The sequence below is a fragment of the Ctenopharyngodon idella genome, chromosome 5 (assembly GCF_019924925.1).
Source record: "Ctenopharyngodon idella isolate HZGC_01 chromosome 5, HZGC01, whole genome shotgun sequence".
NCBI classification, from domain to species: domain Eukaryota; kingdom Metazoa; phylum Chordata; class Actinopteri; order Cypriniformes; family Xenocyprididae; genus Ctenopharyngodon; species Ctenopharyngodon idella.
Genome location: NC_067224.1, coordinates 42,324,283 through 42,346,789, shown reverse-complemented (window position 1 = coordinate 42,346,789; position 22,507 = coordinate 42,324,283). Strand labels below are relative to the sequence as shown.

The 22,507-nt window shown below is 36.0% G+C and overlaps 1 protein-coding gene across 2 annotated transcripts in view; it reads left to right on the top strand.

The window, feature by feature from the left end:
- Positions 1-16,771, top strand: part of LOC127513168 (methyl-CpG-binding domain protein 2-like) — a 36,655-nt gene extending 19,884 nt beyond the window's left edge. Inside the window, exons 4-7 of one of the 2 annotated variants that reach the window (XM_051894774.1) lie at positions 1,354-1,444; positions 1,528-1,705; positions 8,569-8,694; positions 16,286-16,771. In XM_051894774.1, the coding sequence (XP_051750734.1) occupies positions 1,354-1,444; positions 1,528-1,705; positions 8,569-8,683 (384 nt within the window). In that variant the 3' untranslated portion in view covers positions 8,684-8,694; positions 16,286-16,771. Of the gene's footprint in view, positions 1-1,353; positions 1,445-1,527; positions 1,706-3,663; positions 3,913-8,568; positions 8,695-16,285 lie in introns of those variants that run through there. The other variant, XM_051894775.1, reaches the window with a different exon arrangement.
- The last annotated feature ends 5,736 nt before the right edge of the window (positions 16,772-22,507 follow it).

Genomic DNA, 22,507 nt, shown 5'->3' with positions numbered 1-22,507 from the left:
AGATAAAAGACCTCGAATGAACTCTCAGAGAATCATGGGAGCGTAAACATAACAAACACACTCGTCCTCGTCCCTATCACTGCCAATGCTTTACTTTTGTTAAAGCACTTTGTATTATAATGGAATGAACATTAAAATACAGTCCGTTTCTGAAGTACACAAAAGTTTGAGGTCAGCAAGATTACTTTTATATATCCAGGGACGCATTAAACTATTCAAAAGTGACAGTAAAGACATTTATAATGTTACCAAGGATTCTATTTCAAATAAATGCTGTTATTTTGAACTTTCTATTCATCAAAGAATCCTGAAAAATAAAAGTTTCCACAAAAATCTGAACTGTTTTCAACACTGATAATAATCATAAATGTTTCTTGAGCAGCAAATCATCATATTAGAATGATTTCTGAAGGATCATGTGACACTGAAGACTGGAGTAATGATGCTGAAAATTCAGAGGAATAAATTACACTTTACTATATATTCACATAAAAAACAGCTGATTTACACTGGAATAATATTTAGGATTTTTTCTGTATTTATCATCATATAAATGCATCTTTGGTGAGCAGAAGAGACTGATAAACCTTGATTTCACTTCACTTGTGCTGACTGTGTGAAAGTAAATGCCTCGGTTCTTCACGTTACAGTAGTCGAGGGTGGATTTTCTTCTACAAGCCCCGTGACGCTCATGGAAGAGCTTTATTTAAGTCTCGGGTTCAATAAATGGTGCGGTGTTTATGAGCTGTTGCTGGCGTTTATGGCTCCCGCGGGCCGCCGCCGGACTAACAGCTGATGTCTAACCAGCTCTACACATCCACTTATTGAAACTTCATAATGTGCACTTAAGAGACGTGAGCGAGGGGAAATATCACTGATGATACGTGCAGAAGAGCCCCGCAGGACCATCTGACCTTTTACATTCATTACCACACATGATTAAGACTGAAAAACGCTGTGTATCTGGAGGACGGGGGTAATTAGAGCCATATTAGTAAGCTTGAGGATGAGATCTGATGTCAGAGATCTGTCATCAGTCACTCATCATCATCATCATCTTTAGGACTTTTTGTCTTTGTGGACGAATCTTCTCGCAGCTCTTGTCTGTACAGTCAGTCACTGTGAGAACACGTGTTATTTTAGAGTATTCATATTTGAATTGGGTTTTATATGTTCAGTTTTCATAGTTTGTTTTAATAATTTTATTTTATTAATATTTTTTTTGTGTATCTAATATTTGTTTTATTTTATTTCAGCTTTATTTCAATTAACGAAAATATTTTCAGTAGTTAACAGCTCTGCTCTGTTCTTCTGGATCTTCATCGGTTCTTCTCGTCTCTTGTGTGTGTGCAGCTCTTCTGGGAGAAGCGTTTGAAGGGATTGCGGTCGTCGGATGTGTCGGAAGAAGTGCTCAGGACTATGGATCTGCCCAAAGGCTTACAGAGTAAGACGCCATCAGCTGGATGTCTTTCAGTCTCATTCCAGTGGTTTTGTCTGTCGGTGTGTAACGTCTGTCTGTCGTCACAGGTATCGGCCCAGACTCGTCGGACGAGACGCTGCTGTCGGCCATAGCGAGCGCCCTGCACATGAGTTCAGCGCCCATCACGGGTCAGACGTCCACGGCCGCCGAGAAGAACCCCGCCATCTGGCTCAACACATCCCAGCCGCTCTGCAAAGCCTTCACCGTCACTGATGAAGACATACGGTGAGATGTGTGTGTGTGTGTGTGTGTGTGTGTGTGTGTTCAGACTCTTGAAGTCTATGGCAGCACATAGAACCGTATGGTAAAAACTTGTGAAATTTGGCACACAGATAGAGGACAGGCCCAACATTAAACACAGCAATTTTGAGTCTGTAACTCAAACCCTCTAGCGCCACCAACTGTCCAAAATTTCACTTAATTTTATGCTAATAACTCTCTTCCTCTGATTCCTTGGCTCAAGACGATTCAATTGCACCCTATGACATCATTTTCCGTCATGAAAGTTTTCTGCCTTTTGAATTTTTCGAACTTGTGCTAGACTGTTCATCCATTTTTTTTATTTTTTTTTTGTTTACCAAAATTGGCTCAGATCATCTTCAGATGATTATGATTAACGCGCAAACAAATTTGACAAAGATTGTGCCAAAATTGATGCGATATCTCCGCAACGCTTCAGTGTATTGAGACAAATCTTGGTACATGTCATCACAAGCACAACCTGAGGCTACATGCAGCGTTTCAACACAGCGCCACCTACTGGTGCAAATATAACGTGCAAACGAACGCATAACGTACGCATTATGCGCAAATTAATTCGACGAAGAGTGTGCCAAAATTGATGCGATATCTCCGCACCGCTTTAGCATATTGAGACGAATTTTGGTACATGTCATCACAAGCATGATCTGAGGCTGTATGCAGTGTTCTGGCACAGCGCCACCTACTGGTGCGGAGATGCTATTTTTTAATTACAACTTCTGAACAATTTGTCCAAAAATCATAAAACTGGTCTCTTTTGATTCAGTGCAGCATACCGAGTCGAATGATTCCCTAATTTCACCATATCAGCCATTTTGGGCATTGGCCATTTTGAATTTTGTCGTAAAATGCTGTAATTTATGCACACATTAGAGTATAATTATAAAACTCGCTATGTGTCATTAGGATCATGCCCTGAAGATACTCAAAAAGTTTTGGAACTTTGTACCTTTTGGTCAACATTTATAGTGAAATTTCAAAAAATGCTAATAGCTTTTGATTAATTTTGCCTATTTTAATGAAACTAGAGTTGAGTCATACCGATAACTGATACCAATTATGCCACATTCGGTCAAACCTGTTGTCCGCCATTTTGAATTTCTATTAAAACCTACTTGAAACTCCTCCTAAACAATTGTCCGAATTTCACCAAATCATCTCAGATCATCTTCAGACCATGCCGGCATAAAGTTATTAAAAGCTTTTTGATAGACCAAACCACTCTCGAACAACGCATCAACAAATTTGAATTCGCCACCTATTGGTCAAATGCCATAAACAGATAAATCATATTACATGTTACATGTGATTTGAATTTATTTTTTTTTCAGCCATTTTGACTAAAATCATATAAAAATGATTTTTTTTTATTATTCATCATGCATTTTTTGTGCCAAAATTAGTAAAAAAACAAGTTTCAGCATTCAGCAAATATGATGCAGGGCGGTGATATGCCTTGTATTGTATGAGCTCATGAATAAACAGTTATATTCATTGTTACACCTTTAGAAAGGATAATGCATTATATAACACATGACAAACAAGCAATTTCAGATGTAACAAGGAATCTTTGAATATTATAATGCATTTTAACTTTGGTTATGATTGTAATGCATTATATCTTTCAATAGACAATGTACATTATGAATACATTCATATTGCATTACATGTAAAGTGTTAGCATGTTTTCTGATGCATGTGATTTAGTCATGTCATGCAGCATTTTCACATTCAGTTTGGACAGACAAATAATTGGAAACGTTTCCCGTTGCACCTGCTTGTTCAAGACGTAATGTTTTCTGATTCTGATTTCTGGTTTGTTGTGAGATCAGCCGGCCTGTTAATATTCCTTTATAATTGAGGAGTGATGCGATGTAAAGTTTGAATGTTTTATGTATTCATTGAGTTCCCTCTCAGTAAAGGCGTGTTGCTCAGCGTTGGGAATCAGGTGTCACAGTTCAAGCCGAGCTGAAACCATCCCGAGTTCTCATGAGATTGATGTGTCGTTTCACTTGGCTCCCGGGGTAAATTGGATGCTTGCGGTATGAAAAACACAAATGAAATAAGATTTTCCTGCTGTAGTTGTTTTCTCTCTGGCGTTCCTGCAGCATACTGATGAGACGGCTCGTCCTCCACATACACTATTAGTGTGACTGGCAAATTTGTGATCTGAAAACAAATGTTGTGGTTTTACATATTGGTCAACTTTTTTTTTTTTTTTTCATGGCTGTGAGTTTGAGGCTTTTTGAAAGTTATCAAAAAATGTATGAAACGTTGTGGTGTGATTTAGTGGTTAAAACTGGTTAGCAGAGAGTGATCTAAACTGGTGATGTAGACTCTATCTTAGTCCACTGTACAACACGTGGTTAAGGTGGAAAAAAATTCAGTTTTGTCAACTCCGTCACACGTCAACTCCGTCAGGTTTTATGTCTGATGGTTGATAAGTGCTCTCAAAAAGTCTATATAATGTGATTTAATATGTTTTTTGCATATGGGGAATTCTTCTAATGTTGTTTCATGATTCTATTTACATATACTGTATATTTGACCCCAGCTGGACCTTTGTCATCTCCGTCAGTATTTGTCAACTCCATCAGTTTTTGTCAGCTCCGTCAGTATTTAACACTGTCATGTGAAGGTTTTTGTTAAATTTGAAAGAAATATCTTACTCTTTTTTCAGTTTATTGTGTTAAAATATTAAAACATCAACTGAACTACATTATATTGTGTCTGATGTACCTAAGAACATTGGTTATATATGTTTAATATTAAAAAGGAGGTTAGAGATTTAAGGAATTTAGGAACTGGATTGTTCATAATAACCCTAACCAAGAGAGAAAAAAAAATAGAGTTTTTATTTTTTTCACTTAGCTCCTTTACTGAACACCATTATTACATAACTGAAGACTTTACACTGTTGTTGGATGGATCAAATTAAAATATCATGCTTTTTAATGCGACTGACGAAGATGACACAAATTAAGTGAATAAATGTATATTTTTAGAAAAACACATTTTCCGAAAAACCTGTTCCCTACATGGTTAATTAGCTGAGACCTTTGTCTACAAATATATCAGTTTAAAAAATAGTGTATTATTAAATAATAAAAACTAACTTCTAAAACATGTTTTGTCCCTTATTGCAAGAATCAGTGATTGATATATATATATATATATATATATATATATATATATATATATATATATATATATCAATTTATTTTATAGGTGGTTAGAAGTTAACAGTTTATGTTAAAAGAAACATTTTTTTAGTTTGAGGCTGCTGTGAGTTATTAAAAAATGTATGCATTTTAAATCTTTAAAATATATCATAAACATTTAAACAGAGTATCTGGTTTAAGAATATTTAACTAATTTCGGATAATTAATATAATGTTTCCATTTGTGCTTTAAACACAATTTGCTCATATATGGTTAAAATCTATTTAGTAATATTAATAAGTTTTAAATATATATTTCTTTTGCTGTTATTTGAGATGCAGTTGGTCAGTATTAGGGTTGTTCTGGTAACAAATGATTCAGTCATTCTCATTAATCTCTATTAATAGTTCTGTTACTGTTGAAACATAGATACGTTTCCTATACTGAAATATTGCTGGAAATGTAAAAATCTCTCCTACCAGTTCACCAGACATTTCTCCAGTCCAAAACACAAGATGGCAGCAGCCGCACACGCGTGACACAGAGCACACACACACTAGAGCTGCGCGGCCGTCTGCCAGCGACGATTAGAGCAAGGAAAGGCCTGAGAGATTCAGCCCAGGAAAAAACCCAGAGGTTAAAATTAGCATCTGTCATCCCGTGTGGACGAGGCTGCAGTAATTATGTGCTTTATTCTTGTCTTTATATATAGAGATGCACTGAGTCAGTTCTTGGGTTCTGTCGCATTCAGACTCACGCTGATGGAAATGCAGGAATGTCAGCGAGTTCACGCTCGGATCATTAGGATTCAGGACACGTGCAGCAAGCGCTTGTTCCTTCCTCTGTGTCTCGTAATGGTTCTGATGGTAATGCTGAGTTATATAAGAGAGAACCATGAGCGGCGACAAACAAGCTTCCATTAGAGAGTGTGTGTGTTGAATCGCCTGCAGCTGATGTCAGATGTTTGTTCTTACTCTATAAGCGTTTGATGACAGCAGCATCATTCTGACACCCGATTACAGGCCTGATTCCAGTACAGCAACATAATGCACTTATATTTTCCCTGAATGCCACTTATAAATGCAAGTCAAGATGCATCATTTCATCTTCCTCTCTGACCTTTACATTTAAAGGGACGGTTCAGCCAAAAAATGATCATTCTGTCAGCATTTACTCATCCTCATGTCATTACAAACCTGTATTTCTGTCTTTTGTGGGACACAAAATATGATATTCTGAAGAATATTGGGAACCAAACAACACTGGATCCCATCAGGGTTATTATTGTTAACTAAAACTAGTTTAAATAAAGCTGAAATAAAATTAAATTAAATAACAGATAAAAATTTAACTAAACCAAAGTTGCCTCATGAAGTTGAAGCACTAAAATTACCCACTCAAAATAAATAAAAACTGAAATAAAAATAAATAGTAAAAATGACAAATGCACATAACAAAATTACTAAAAAAAATTAAACTCCGTAATATAAAAAATACAAGCTAATTCAAAACATTAATTAAAACTATAATAACATATAAATAATACTTAAAATAACATTTAGGCAGATTTCATGCTGTACCTTTAAGACATCTTTATGTAAATGAGCTGTGTGTAACAGTTTGGTTCACACTGTCGTTCATCAGGGCGAGTTGAGCTGCTGAAACTGTAGGTGTTAATGTGTGAATATGTAAATGAGCTCATGGCTGTGATGTTATAAACATTATTTTTGATGGTTTTTGCATCTCGATTTCATGAAATGATGCCAGCGTCGGCTGATCTGTGAACCTGAGCGACGCCACTGACATAGCAAAGTGTTGTTAGTATCATTTTTAATTAGACGTGAGCTGTTTTAGATACTGGTGTTTTTCTCTTGTTTGTTTTTCATGTCAAAATGCATTCTGGGATTGGCTTCCATGCGCTCTGAGCTTCCTGTCCAGACAGACAGTGTGTCAACACTGTACATCAAACTCCAACTCCTCAATCTCAAAAGAGCACGAAAAATACGCTTTTCCACAAAATGTGCCTATAGGGAGGACTGAGGAAAGACGGTCTGCGGGAATCAATTGACGGGTTGGAGATTGATGTTCTGAAGAGCAGTGGGAACCAAACAACATTGGACCACATTAGAGTTATTATCATCAACTAAAACTATTATAAACATTTTTAATTTAAATAAAGCTGAAATAAAGTAAAAAAATATAAATAATAGATTAAAAAATGGTTACACTTCATTCTATAAGTAAATTTGCAACTACATGTCAACTTAATCTACTAACTAAAACCCGAATCTGACAGTCTACTAATACTCTACTGACGTGTAGTTGATGAGTTACTTCTAGTTAGTAGAATGTGTGAAGTGGACCATCAAATTAAAGTTTTACCCTATAAATAAATAAATAAATATCTAAAACTGAAATAATTGCAAATTAAGCCTAAATAGTAAAAATAAGACAAAACAAAGCATATAACAAAATTATTAAATATTAAACTAAAATAAAAATGACAAAATAAAATTTAAACAAAAATTAGAAATGTTATCTTGGGTATTGACTGAAATAAGTTAGTTTGAAGAACTAAAATACTCAAACTGATCAAAATAATTTAAACCTAAATAGTAAAAATGACAAAAGAACATATCAAAATTACTAAAAATTAAACTAAAAAATGAAATGATGAATCAAAAATTAATTGAAAAATAGAAATTTTGCTTTGGAAACTTACTGAAATGACTTAGTTGAAGCACTAAAATTACTCACTGGAATTAAATACAAACTAAAACTGAAATAAAAATAACAAACGCACATAACAAAATGACTAAAAATGTAACTGAAATTGTATATGAGCATTTTAACCCTGAAAAGCATGAATGTTTCTGCAATCACTATTACATATTCGGATCTATTTCTAACACGGATGGATCTCTAACTGCCGCAATAGTATAAAACTCTCCTGATATTTTAATATCTATTACAAAAGTATAAAATAAAGCATGTTTTGTTTCCTTTTGGAGCTTGGAAGGGTTCAATATGAGCAGATGTTTTTCCCATCATCACTGTCATCGTCAGCATCTGGCTCATATTTGCCATCTCAATCATATTCTCAAAATTATCATTTTTAACGTCTTTAAAATCAGATCCACCATCACTGACACTAATGACTGTGATACAATACTTTCTCTCCAGGTAATCGCTGAGCCATTTCAAGTTTTTCTGATAATACATGTTTATTCTTTTGTTTAATGCCTGCTGTGATTATGAGTGAAACATCATGTCATCATTGTGTCTCAGACACTGCCACCTTGAGGAATAAAGATGAATTGCACTTAGTCATCAGAGATTCAATTATTGTTGTGCAGAAAAATCTTGTTGATAATGATTCGATTGAGGAATACTAAGGTTGATGTCTGTCTTTATCAAATGAATGAGGGGGAGGGAAGTGAAAGGCGTCCCGGGTCGAGGTGTGTGTTTAAGGGTTAAGGGAGACAGAGGAGCGACGGCGTGTGGGAATTGTGGGTAGGGGTTATGAGAGGTGAGAGACGGATTGGAGGTTGATTGACAGGCCGGAGGGGGAGGTGAGACGCAGGTAAGAGCAGATAAAGCGAGGTCAAAGACCGTCAGGCTGCTTTTGTGTTTTGACTTCATCCCTCTTTTATCCTCTTCCTCAGGGAGCAGGAGCTGAAGGTCCATCAGGCCCGGCGCAGTCTGGAAGAAGCGCTGATGGCAGACACTTTGGCACGGGCTGCCGAATCCACCCGGGACATAGAGGGCAGAGCGGCGTAGAGATCCGGCAGGTGAGGAACACAGCGTCTGAACAAAACACGTTTTTACCTCAGTGTTTTACAGAATATAATGGAAGACATTTTAGATCTCTGTCTCATTAATACATTCACATCAAAAGTGAAATCTCAGTAACCTATTTTTAGTCCAAATCTGTGTGCTTTTCCTCCATTTGTTCTCTTTTATTGAGTATTTTAGCGTGATCAGAACAATATATTGGGCAATCAGAATTCAGGGCCACTTTAAAAACATGAGGTGTGTTTCATTCGACTGTAAGTGCCCTGAGAAGTGGATTTAACACTGTATTCCACCATCTTACGTGAGATTGCAATCTGAAGGGAGCTGCGTAGGGAATAAGGGAACATTGATGCATCACTTCACAGGAAGTGGAGAAGGACATTTACCCATCAGTCATTGCGCATCAGTCGAGTATTGCAAGAGGTTTGAATAAAATAAATGCAATAAAAATGATCTGAGGCTCCAGCATTTTTTTGTGATATAAAGCGCACGAGACAATGCAACTATCGTGATTACTGTTTAATAAGATAATACACACATCTAATATAAACAAGTTGTTTATTTTCATATTAAATGTCAAAAACAGACAGTTCTTTCCAATGAAAAATGTATAACAATAACATTAAGAATAACTTAAAACTGTGTAAATTGAATGTATTAAAAATAAATTAAAGCTTGGTATTATATTATAATTTATTAATATATTATATTATATTATATAATATTATATATTTTATTATTTTCTGTATTTTTTTTTAATGTTTTGAAAGAGTCTCTTCTGCTCATCAAGGCTGAATTTATTTGCTCAAAAATACAGTAAAACAGTGAAATATTATTCCAATGTAAATCAGCTGTTTTCTATGTGAATATATAGTAAAGTGTAATTTATTCCTCTGAATTTTCAGCATCATTACTCCAGTCTTCAGTGTCACATGATCCTTCAGAAATCATTCTGATATGATGATTTGCTGCTCAAGAAACATTTATGATTATTATCAATGTTGAAAACGGTTGTGCTTCTTCATATTTCTGTGTGACGACGCTGCAGGGTGTTTCGAACACATTTCATCAGTTGAAGTGAACTGGTATCCTGTGTTCAGAGAGTAGGGAGCAGTGAACACTACATAGGGACCCTGTCAATCAGGATTCGGCGGTTGTTTTTGGAGCCCTGTTTACAGTCTTTGGGAATTTAATATTTCATCACAAGCATTACTGCAGCACATGCATGTTAATGATAACACACCGCCCTCAATAATCCGAGCGCGTGTCCGATGATTGTGGAGAGTTGATGATGGGAACGTGCAGAAGTGTGTCTCGCTGCCATGAAATATTCAAGGCCTCATTAAGACGCGGGTGAAGAGAGTCACATCACTTCATCCTCGTCCTCCTCGCTCACCTCTTCATCATCATCCTCCGCTGATTCTTCCTTAAAGGGAATTAATAGTTAATATTCCTTCATTCCACCCGTGTGTGGTTTAACCGTATTTCATTCCAGCAGCGTTGAAGATCCCGTCCGGCTCCTTCTGAATGCTGATGCGCTGTGAGATGGATGTACGTCGACAGAAACATGCTTTCTTGAATAATCAGTTCGACTGCTTTGCATTCACTGCTTCAGTGAGCTCTTCCTCTCTCTGAGCAATCGAATATCCAAAATATCAGACGGGCCGGTGGGTGGAATTAACAAAAGCTTTTATTTTTCACTTAGACATCTTTATTTTAATTCTGTGTCTCGTGTTTTTAAACGCATTATGTGTGAATGGCCTCTAGAATAGAATAGAATAGAAAACTTTATTGTCATTATAAAAAAATATAATGAAATTTGTTTAGTAGCTCTCAGAGACTTGCAGCCTCGGAAAAAAAAAAAGTAGAATCCAACTTAAACGTTGACTGAGTACTTGAGACAGTAAACTTAACAAACTTAACACACTAAAATAGTGTTAGTTGGGATTCTTGCACCAAAAACATGATTTCCACTGATTCTCTGACTTTTACAAACAGGTACTGTACCTTTAAAGATGTATTTATGCATGCAGCTGACCTGTTTTATGATTGGATGACCGCTGCACGTGAATGTTAATGAGCTCATGATGTCATATATATTTCCCATGATCGCACGGATGAAGGTCAGATGTTACGCATCTTCTAGTTTCCATGTTTGCTGAAGTTCTGCTTCACCCTGGGCGTGCGTCGGTGAATTGATTGTTGAAATGTTGTTTATTTCTCAATGGGATTTAATTTGTTTATGAGGTGACGGCCGCTCCGCTTCAGATGTGAATGCAGAGACGAGCTTCCTCGACACAAAACACAATTTAAATACAAATTAGCGAGTGCGCAAAAACCAATAACATTTGCATTAATTCCACAGGCGGGTCACATGGTGTGTTTCTAAGATAAATGAGTCTGTCCGCCGTATCGAGAGGATGTTTCCTTTCATTCAAATGAGGAACAGGCCCGTTTTCACACATTCACTCACTTTCGTCTGTTTGTTTGTTGGTTCGATTTGTGTATGTAGATGAGGACGGGTCGTTCATATGAAGCTTTTTCTCATGAATTTCTCCTTTCATTTATTAGTGCAGCATTTTTAACTGACTTGCGTGTTGCGGGGTTATTATAATTAACAAAACTATTAAAAAAAATAACTTGAAATATAATAGGCCAATATGTTAACTGAGAGGAAATATGGTGATTTAACAATAAAGTTCCATTAGTTAACATGAACTAACAATAAAAAAATACTTCTAAAGCAATTATTAATCTTAGTTTGTTAATTTCAACATTTACTAATACGTTAATAAAATTAAAAGTTGTATTTATTATTATAATATTTAATAGAACTGAGCTAACATGAACCAACATTGAAGAGTTGTATTTTTATTAACTTATTTTAACAAAGATTAATAAATAGTGTAACAAATGTATTGCTCATTGTAAATTAATATTAGTTAATGTGTTAACTAACTAACAGAACTTTATTGTAAAGTGTTTCCAATTAAATCTGTTTTCTCATTTTCATGTAGTTTAACCTGATGTACTAAAATATTGATTAAATAAAATTTGATTAAATTAAATGACAAAACAACAAAACTAAGTGTATTTTGTCAGTCTCTAAACTATACTAGAATATTTATATTTATGCTTTTAGTTGACGAAATGTACACTGCATTGAAGGCGTAACGTTTTATCAGTTCATGCATGTGAATTTTGCTATTGTAAAGTGTTTCCAATTATTGTTTCCAATCTATTTCCTCATTTTCACTTGGTTGCATTTTATGTACTAAAATAACTAAAACTAAATAAATCAGTTTTAGGCATATAAAAAAAAAAAACTCAAGAAATGATAAAAACAAGAAAATTAAAACAATAAAAGTATCTCAGTGATTTAATTCTTCCTGAATTAGCTGCATTTTTGCCAGGTTTAATGAGGAAAATGTGGGAGTAAATAAATATGCTCAGAATTAGTTTGATTTCTCCAAATTCCAGATTGTGTGTGAAAGTCGGCTGATGGTTTGGTATCTGCTGTCGGCACGTCGGATGGAACATTAAATCATTCTTTCACATAATTGCTCTGATATTAATGTTTTATCGGTTAATTGCTGGCAGAGCGTCGCTTCATTCGCTGACTTCTAATTACAACATGTTTAGACACGCGTGTTCGAGGATTCAGAATCATTTCACACGAGAGGGAGAAGTCACTGTAACTCTTCACAATAAGGTTTCATCTGTTAACATTAGTTAATATAAGCTGAGAATGAACAATACTTGCACAGCATTTGTTAATGTTAATCTCAACATTTACTAATACATTTTTAAAATAAAAAGTTCTACATTAACTTTAGTTAATGCACTGTGAACTAACAAAAATATGAACATTTTGTTTTATTATTTATTACTTAATGCATTAACTAATAGGATCTGATTGTAAAGTGTTACTAAGAAATGCATATAACTGTATTTTTTTACCCGGGAAAGCAAAGTTTGTCAAGATTAACTTTACATGTTGGTTTGACAAAGGCTTGTTTGAAAGTTGAAGTTATATTTGAAATGCCACTTAGAGATTTTTGTATTTATTGTATGTATTTCATCATATTGATTAAATGAACTTTTGTAGATCAGGGTGAAAGAACACTTCATTTCCCAGAATGCATCACCTGTGTTGAATTTCTTTAAATTGCTATTATTACCCTTTATTATTTGTGTTCAGCAGTGTGTTTTAAAAAAGCAACACGTTTAGACTGTCAGATATGAGATTTTGTGTGTATATAGTGTGTTTATAGACTGTATTCACCGTATAACATCAGATCAAGTCTCTAGTTTCTTCAGTAGACTGTAAATTGGAGCCAAGAAACAGTCGTCGCTGATGACGTCATTTGGAGCCCAAGGTCCCGCCCACACTTCAGCTCCTGCAGACTCATTCAGTAGCACAGCTGTCAATCATGATGCCACACTCCATCAAATAACTATCTAAAACCAAACTTAATGCGAAAACGAACACTTGAACATACGTCAGCGTGATGAGAGCTACCTAAAATGACAGAAATTGGAATTGGAATTTTTAGTTTGACTCGCGTCCCGTTGGATCTCATGGAGAAGGCGGGGTTTATGAGCTGCAGTGGTGTCGTATAAACTAAGGTTACTGGTTGCAGTGAACTGGATCACTGGATCACTGCATTGACCAAACTAGCTGCTTTATAATATTAAGCAAGCTGTTTTCATCTCCGAAACGCTCTGTTTGTTGTGCCGTGAATGTTTAATTAATGCTTTGCACAAACTCTTAAATTGTGGGGCAGTTTGTGTTAATTACCCCCTTTATCCTGAAATCTCGGCGTAAGTGAAAAGCTTCTGCTAATGAAGATGCAAATTACCCGCACGGCTCGTGGATTGATTGTACACGTCTCTTTATTTCTCTGATGGACCCGCATTAGAACTTAAAAGCATTGATATTTATGTACATTTACACGTTACATTTTCTCTGCGTGTGCACGATAATTTGTTTCCTGATGTGATTAAAAACACTTTTTATGATGATTAGGTTTAATTGTGCTTGTAAATATGTTTCCTGTATTAGGCGAAATTACTGTGGAAAACATCCACGCAGGGATAGAAGTGTTTTTATGTCATTTATTTATAATTGAATATGGCAGCTTGCTGTACAGAATGAATTTAAGCTCTATAGAAAATGAGTTTCACAAGCAGAAATCATGTTTACAGTGGCGTGTTTCTTTATTTCACTGTGATAAACATTAAAAACACATGATTTCAAAAGCATGTGAGTGTGTTACTGTAAATGTGTGTGCGCGCGTGTGTGTGTGTGTGTGTGTGTGTGTCAAAAAAAAAAAGTAAATTCAATTCAATTCAATGTCAAGTCAAATGTGTTTATATAATGTTTTCCACTCACACATTGTTTCAAAGCTTTCCAGAAAATCATGATGATAACGTTTATAATATCTTCATGTCTTATAGTCACATTTATCAGGTTAGAGCTGGGCCATAATAGAATTACATTTTGAGACGATACAGACATTCAGTTAACCAAGATTTGCTCTATCTTGTATACTTGTCTTTAAGTGAATATATTTTGTCGATGGAGCTTTTATAAATGCTGTTCAGCTTCAATTGACCCTGAATATTCGTTTGTATCTCCCTCTGTTCATCTCCGTCTGTGCCTCATTTCACCTGTTTCACTCGTTTGTGTCGAGTGTGTTTTCCTGCGCAGCCGTTATCGATCTGTGTGAATCTCTGAGGGCGTTTTAACGTCTGCACTGTGATCTTTCCGTCTGACAGCAAGATCCCGTCTGAATGTTTTATAAAAGCAGAAGGTTTATCTCATTATAAGTTTACCAGAGGACATTTCAGAGTTTTATTGCACATTATGAAGCAGGTAGTCGTGTTGTGATTGGTCGGTCCAGTGTAGCTGTTGACTGCACAGAGAGTACTAACTTAGTTAACATGGGTTGTTCATTTATTGATGCTGAATTAACAGATGGCACAGATGATCACTGGTCCAAGCCGCACAAAAATGACCAGAACAGAATGAACAATGAACAGAATTTAGATATTCCTTTGTGTTCAAAAGTTATGATGATGTGAATTTAATGATGTTGACCTAAAATTACATTAGATGCTATATTTTGGCAATACTTTAAACTATTGGAACGAAACTTGGTGCACTTCATCAGCATCATGGTTTGAGGGTACATGCCAAATTTCAGAACAGCACCACCTACTGGTCATGAAAAATGGCTATTTATGTTCATAACTTAAAATCAGAGAATCTATTAACTTACTTTACATGAGTTGCACATTCATTGATACGATCCAAAATTAGATTAACTGCTATATTTTGGCAATACTTTAATCTATTGAAATGAAATTTGGTGCGCTTCATCAGCACCATGATCTTAGGGTACATACCAAATTTTGGAACAGTGCCACCTACTGGACATCAAAAAAATGGCTATTTTTGTTCAAAACTTAAAAATCAGAGAGAATCTATTAACTTAGTTTACATGAGTTGCACATTCATTGATGCTGAATTTACATGTATTTTCCAGATTTCTTTGAGCACTGGAGCACATTTGGTCCTGAATAGTAATCGGACCAACTCTCTAGCGCCACCACCAGTTCAAAAATGCATTCTTTGGGGGCTTATAACTTTTGAATCTTTTGTTCTAGAAACAAAAGCTAGAAATTAGCTGCTATATTTTGGCAATACTTTAATCTATCAAAACAAAACTTGGTGCACTTCATCAGCACTAGGATCTTAGGGTACATGCCAAATTTTGGAACAGCACCACCTACTGGTCATGAAAAATGGCTATTTTTGTTCAAAACTTAAAATCAGAGATCATACATTAACTTACTTTACACGAGTTGCACATTCGTTAATGCTGAATTAATATTTATTTTCCAGATTTCTTTGAGCACTGGAGCACATTTGGTCCTGAATAGTAATCTGACCAACTTTGGGGTCTCTAAGACCAACTCTATAGCGCCACCACCAGATCAAAAACCTTTTTATATTTTGGCAATACTTGAATCTATTAAAATGAAACTTTGTATACTTCATCAGCATCATGATCTGAGGGTAGATACCAAATTTGGGAACAGTGCCACCTACTGGTCATGAAAATTAGCTATTTTTGTTCATAATTTAATATAAAATCTGAGAGCATCAATTGTTTACATGAGTTGCATAATCATTGATTCTGAATTATCATTTATTTTCCAGATTTCTTTGAGCAGGGGAGCACATTTGGTCCTGAATAGTAATCGGACCAACTCTCTAGCGCCACCACCAGTTCAAAAATGCTCTTTTTCTTGTTATAACTTTTGAACCCTTTGTTCTAGAAACAAAAGCTAGAAATTAGCTGCAATATTTTGTCAATACTTTAATCTATCAAAACTAAACTTGGGACACTTCATCAGCACCATTATCTGAAGGAACCTGTGAAATTTGGGAACAGCGCCACCTACTGGTCATGAGATCTGAAAAATGGCTATTTTTGTTCAGAAAATCAAAGAGCATCTATTAACTTAGTTTGCTTGAGTTGCACTTTCATTGATTGTGAATTATTATTTATTTTCCAGATTTCTTTGTGCACTGGAGTCACGTGGATGTCCTGGAAATGATGTCATCAGTCTGCGTCAACAGCAGCTGAACCAAGCACACTTTCATAACCCAATACAGATAGCTTCAACCAAGGCCTTTTTCAACTAGAGCATATATTTTGATGTACATATCTATATATAATTGAGAACAATGCTTATTTTGTGTCAGACATAAGTCATTAGAAAGAAAATACAGCTTTTATATGGACAAATGCAGAGCAATACTTCCTCTCGTCAAATCAGGTTACCGTGGCTGGATTTGTAATGCAAACTATTTTTACTCTTGTTTTTGTTGTCGTTGGTCGTACGGGATGTGCTCTCTTCAGGGTTTGTAACAAATAATTAATACATTTACAAACGTATGAATGAAAAACTGCTTATTTAAGAAAAAATTTTATACCTTGAGATAAAGATGTGTACATTTCTTGCATCATTCTAGAGTAAATAAATGATTATATTCACAAATATGCGCTTATGTTTTACTTCAACAGATGTTGATGTTTTATTCTACAGCATACAACTGAAGTTGCTTTAAAGTGTTTCATATGCTCTTATTTTTAAATGCCACTTTTATTTGTTGAAGAAATGATTCAAAATTACAAAGCACGAAATTACTCTAGAGCTCATAATTACACGTTCTTATTAACGCTGCCACATCTGATTAGTAGCCTGACTGACTGGAGCCGATTTAAGGTGGAATGAATGAACAAATCGCAGTATCGTAATGAATTACATTTCATACGCTTTCACACTCCTGCTCATTTACAAATGGGAGTGTTTATAACCGAGTGATTTGCATTATTGATGCGATGTCGCTACATTGTGACAGTCTCTCACCTCATACGAGTGAATAATGTCTCTCCGATCAATTCTTTAATCTCACTTTATCTCGTTTGCTGTCTGATGATTAATAACTCAAGGAAGGAAGTGTTGAAGGATTGTCTAGTTCTTCACCTGAACAGAAGTTCTCAGTGTACGAGTGTCATAAATATGCTGTGAAGTGACTCTGGACAGTCGTGAGCACATGATCTTCTGGGCCTCGTTACAGCCGCTATTAACGATCGTCTCAGGCGATCCGATCGTGAGTGTTCAGGTACAGATCAGCGCTGGTCACACACACACTTTAACCTTACTGCCTTTCTTATTTCTTGCAACAGCGAGGTCATGGGTTCAATTCTCAGGCAATGCAAGAACTGATCAAATGTGTATCAAATGTGCACTGCAAGTCACTTTGGGTAAAAGTGTCTGCCGAATGCATGAATGGAAATTTGAGATGTAAGCACTAATATGCCCTGATTCATCCCAGACAGTGAGCCTGTCAATCAATCACTGCGCTGGAACAAAGAGTTAGAAACTTTGCTGATTGTATGCGGCTCTAAAAAACATGCAGGTCAGATCTTTTTTAAGCTGCTATATTTTGGCAATACTTTCATCTATCAAAACGAAACTTGGTGCACTTCATCAGCATCATGGTCTGAGGGTACATGCCAAATTTCAGAACAGCACCACCTACTGGTCATGAAAAATGGCTATTTATGTTCATAACTTAAAATCAGAGAATCTATTAACTTACTTTACATGAGTTGCACATTCATTGATACGATCCAAAATTAGATTAACTGCTATATTTTGGCAATACTTTAATCTATTGAAATGAAATTTGGTGCGCTTCATCAGCACCATGATCTTAGGGTACATACCAAATTTTGGAACAGTGCCACCTACTGGTCATGGAAAATGGATGTTTTTGTTTGTAACTTAAAATCTGAGCGCATCAGTTAACTTAGTTTACATGAGTTGCTCATTCATTGATTCTGAATTATCAATTATTTTCCAGATTTCTTTGAGCACTGGAGCACACGTGGTCCTGAATAGTAATCTGACTCTATAGCGCTGCCAAAGGTTCAAAAACCCTTTTATATTTTGGCAATACTTTTCTACCAACAAGATAAACAAAATAAAAAAATCATGAAATTATGCAGCACTTCTTAATAAATTGTTTGTTCTTTTTTGTAAACATGAGAGAAATAAACTGTCTGTTAAATGAATAGATATAATTTTCCATTTAAAAAAAAAATTAATTATGAACTTGTCATCAACCCACTGTTTCAGAAAGCCTGTTTTAGCTGATTGTCCGTTTGTTCTTTTCCCTTCGTTTAGCAGCTATAAAACATCCTGCCACTGGAAAAATAACCCCGGGTTTCTCAAATAAATCAAGGCTAATCATTGGCCCGGCCAGCAGTGGGTTTTTGTTTTAGCTTGATTGTCCAATCAGTCACAGCGGTGGAGAAGGGGGCGGGGTCACAAAAGGTCACTCTCACCCTGATCTATAGATCATTCAGACGCTTTTGTTTCCTCCTACAAAGGATCAGGAAGGACTGAAGAACTGCGGCTTTATGTTCCTGTGCAGACAGGAAGTTCATCATCAGGGTCAGTGGAGTGTATCGTCCATCCATCTGTTCAGATCTCTGAGCTGAAAGACCACCTACATCAGAGTATCACAGGAGTGAACTCTACATCATTTCTCTACTAACAGGTTCTATATGAAGCGCCTGACAGAACCCTTTAAGGTTCCATACGTTTGCTTCTAAGAAGATGATCACGAACTATAACAGTGATTCTAATGCCAACAAAATGTCTGAGAGTTTTTCACTCTTCTTTATGTGTCTGAGACGCCTCATTCATCTGTTCCTCAAAGGCCATTTTATTTTCTGAGAATATTAATGATCTGTCGATGGCTGATGTACGACATGCAAACGCGTCCCGAGCGATCAGCGGTGATGAATGAAATCAACGCTGAGCTTTTGCTTGATCTCATAACACTCATCACTCTCTCGCTAATGGCTTTCTGTTGCAGCTCCTGCAAGGCGTCACCTGTCATTACAGGAAATGACACGTTCAATCAGAAACGACAAACAATCATTTCCTGCCGCCGCCGCTGCAGCGCCTCGCATTCGTCTTCATGGACAAACAGCAGCTTCTGACAGTGGGACGCTCTAATGATTATAGGCCGCTAAAGAACTGAATCATGAAAGATTAATCATAAATAAACTTTACACTTTATAATAGCTTTCATTGAGTATTTTTACTTTCTATAATGCATCACAGATCATTTCAGATTCATTCAAATGTTTATAAATTCACTATAAATGTATGTTCTTTCGCACAAATTCATTTTTGAATGTAAAGTAACTACTGATCTGTTAAGCAGTGTGATGTTTTAGAAATTATGTTAAGAAATATATGGTATCACTGTACGTTATCAAGTTGTAAAACTGGATATGATTTGTATCATTTTGTCATTTAAAATATGAAATATAAGTAATCCCAGTGTTATTTTCAGTGCTGTCAGATGATCAAACATCATTTTAGTTCTTTTAATCATGTCAAATCTATTTAAAGTCTGACGTTAGTGCTGGTTTAATTGGTGATGGTGTGCCAGCCGTTAGTCGAGGGTGTCGATGCCCAATGCTAATGAACCTTGAGCTGCTCATTTCAGCTGATTCATGCCTTCTTCATGATTGTGTCGTGTGTTTGATATGGACAGAGCGGTTGAGTAATTTGCCCTCGAGGAGCGGCTGGTCAACCAAACTAACCATCATAAAACTGAACAACTGTCAGTGGCCTCATTAGGATTCTATTAACCCACCTGTGAAAACGAGCTGCTTTAATTAAACCCTTCAGCGAGAGTGACAGCCAAGGAATAACAAGGTCTAGTGTGTGTAAGTGAGTGTGTGTTAAGTTTGAACGTCCTTTTAATTAGGTAAACCAGTTTTCTGGTGTTTTTGAGTGTATCTCATAACTGCCTCAAAACTCAGATTTTCCGACTTTGATCTTTGATATCGGCAGCATGTACATACTATGTTCTTATTATAGCAATTACAAAAGCTGGGTTATAAACTCTGTACTAACCCCTGAACCTAACTTTAACCCATGTAGTTACCAGTATTTTCTTGTGTAAGTACACTGTAATTACACTGTAAGTACACATACTGTAAAATAAACTAACCGATTTATTGTTTGCAGTGTCCGTTTGAGCTTTTGATATATCATTTGAGCAATGAATGACAGGTTTATACTGGATTAACAATGAAAATTAAATATCAAATAAATAATTTTTTTATTTTATTTTTGCTACAGTTCATGCATTTGATTTTTCATTTGAGGGGCCATTTTGAGAGTTTGATTTATTATTTGCAGAAAAAAAAACTTCCATAGGTCGTTCCTCGCCATTTCCACATCATTGCACATGCGCAGTCCTTTCCTGTTTTGGTTTTTAATCCGAATCCAATCAAGTGTTTACATGTCTTCTCGATTGGATTAGAAAAGGATTAAACCACCCCTTCCAATCCGATCGAAATTTTATTCGGATCGATCTCAACTGGATCGATTACGGTTTTTCCATGAAGGCTTTTCATTCCCCGATTGAAAGCTAAAATTATTACATCATAAAAAATGTAAAATGAAAATATATAATTTTTAAAAATAAAAAAATTAAAAAACCTAACATAAAAAGATTAAAAATATTTGCCTGCATGTCATGTGACCATTAACCAACATCAGAGAACTATAAATATGCATGTTTTGTTAAATTATTGAAATATCAACTTAAAATCTCAGGGTGCTTTTCTGGGCAATATTGAGAAAAACAAAAAGAGGTTGAGCTTTTCCTAAAAAATGCTGGGTTAAAAACAACCCAAGTTGGGTTGAAAATGGACAAACCCAGCGATTGGGTTGTTTTAATCCAACAGTTTTAAATGTTTGCTCAACCTGCTGGGAGATTTATAACTCAACTATTGATTAAAAATGACTGTATTCTTGCTTAAACTGAGCATATTAATAATATGTTTAATAAATAAATATTTATTAATGTGTTTAATGAAAAACATTGCTTATTAATAAATGTTCACCTTTTGATTATTATTGTTGCCTCTAGTAATTATGTGTCTGATTTTTAATTTCCAATATATTTTGGGTTCATTTTAAGCCAGACATTTAGTCATTTTTAATCAATAGCTGAGTTAAATAAAACTGACCAGCAGGTTGGGCAAACATTAAACCCAACTGCTGGGTTAAAACAACCCACTCTCTGGTTTGTCCATTTTCAACCCAACTTGGGTTGTTTTTAACCCAGCATTTTAGAGTGAACGTAATAACGCTGTTCTGTCAAAAACTATTCTGTGCTTTTATTCCATGAAAATGCTTAATGGCACATTCAAACATAAAAGGCTCATCCTTTGACCTGCTACAATATTGTATTGCTCATTGATTTAATTTAATGTTCATATTTAATGTTAGTGATAACTGTCAAGGCTGTAAGGATGAAACGGATGTTAAAGCACCAGTAGAATGTTGAACTATGATGTCACAAACATTCTAGAGTTCTCTTGAGCATTTGGAGATTTCACTGAAACATGAGGTGACTCAGAGTTTGACCAGTTACAGTTAAATCTGAGCTAGAGAACATGAAGCAAGAGTTAATTACCACAGCTTTTACCTTCTTTGACAAAGCTCAGTTACATGCAGAACTCACAGACGCCATCATCAAAGTTCACGGCGAAGAGTTTGAAGCTCACAAGGTCATCATGTGTGTCTGCAGCCCTTATTTTAGGTAAAGACAAGCTTTGCAATTGTACAATGTCTAATTTAGTAGTGACATCTTCAGAAATGAATACCATTTGCTTCACAGGATGCTTTTCTCCACATCAACCAACCCTGACAAAAAACATTCCTATGATATTCCAGGAGTCTCCTCAGATATCATGTCTCTTATTATTCAGTACGCTTATGGAAGACCTGTCCTCATTTCTAAAGAGAACGTGTCGGAGCTCTTGGTGGCGGCCGATCAGTTCTTAGTCTCGGGTCTGGTAGAGGCCTGCTGTGAGTTCCTGGAGGCACAGTTATCCTCGGAGAACTGCGTTGGCATCTGCAGGTTCACAGAGCGTTTCCACTCCTGCTCAGAGCTCCACCATAAAGCAAAGCTCTACATCCTGCGGCACTTTGAGGAGGTTCAGCTTGTGTCCGAGGAGTTCCTGGAGCTCTCGCTTGAACAGCTTAAAGAGATCATTGATAAAGATGAGCTGAATGTCAAACAGGAGAAGGTGGTTTTTGAGGCCGTCCTCCGCTGGATCAGTCACGCTCCTGAAAACAGGAGACAACACATCGCCGTGCTTCTGCCGAAGGTAAGACAGAGACTTATAC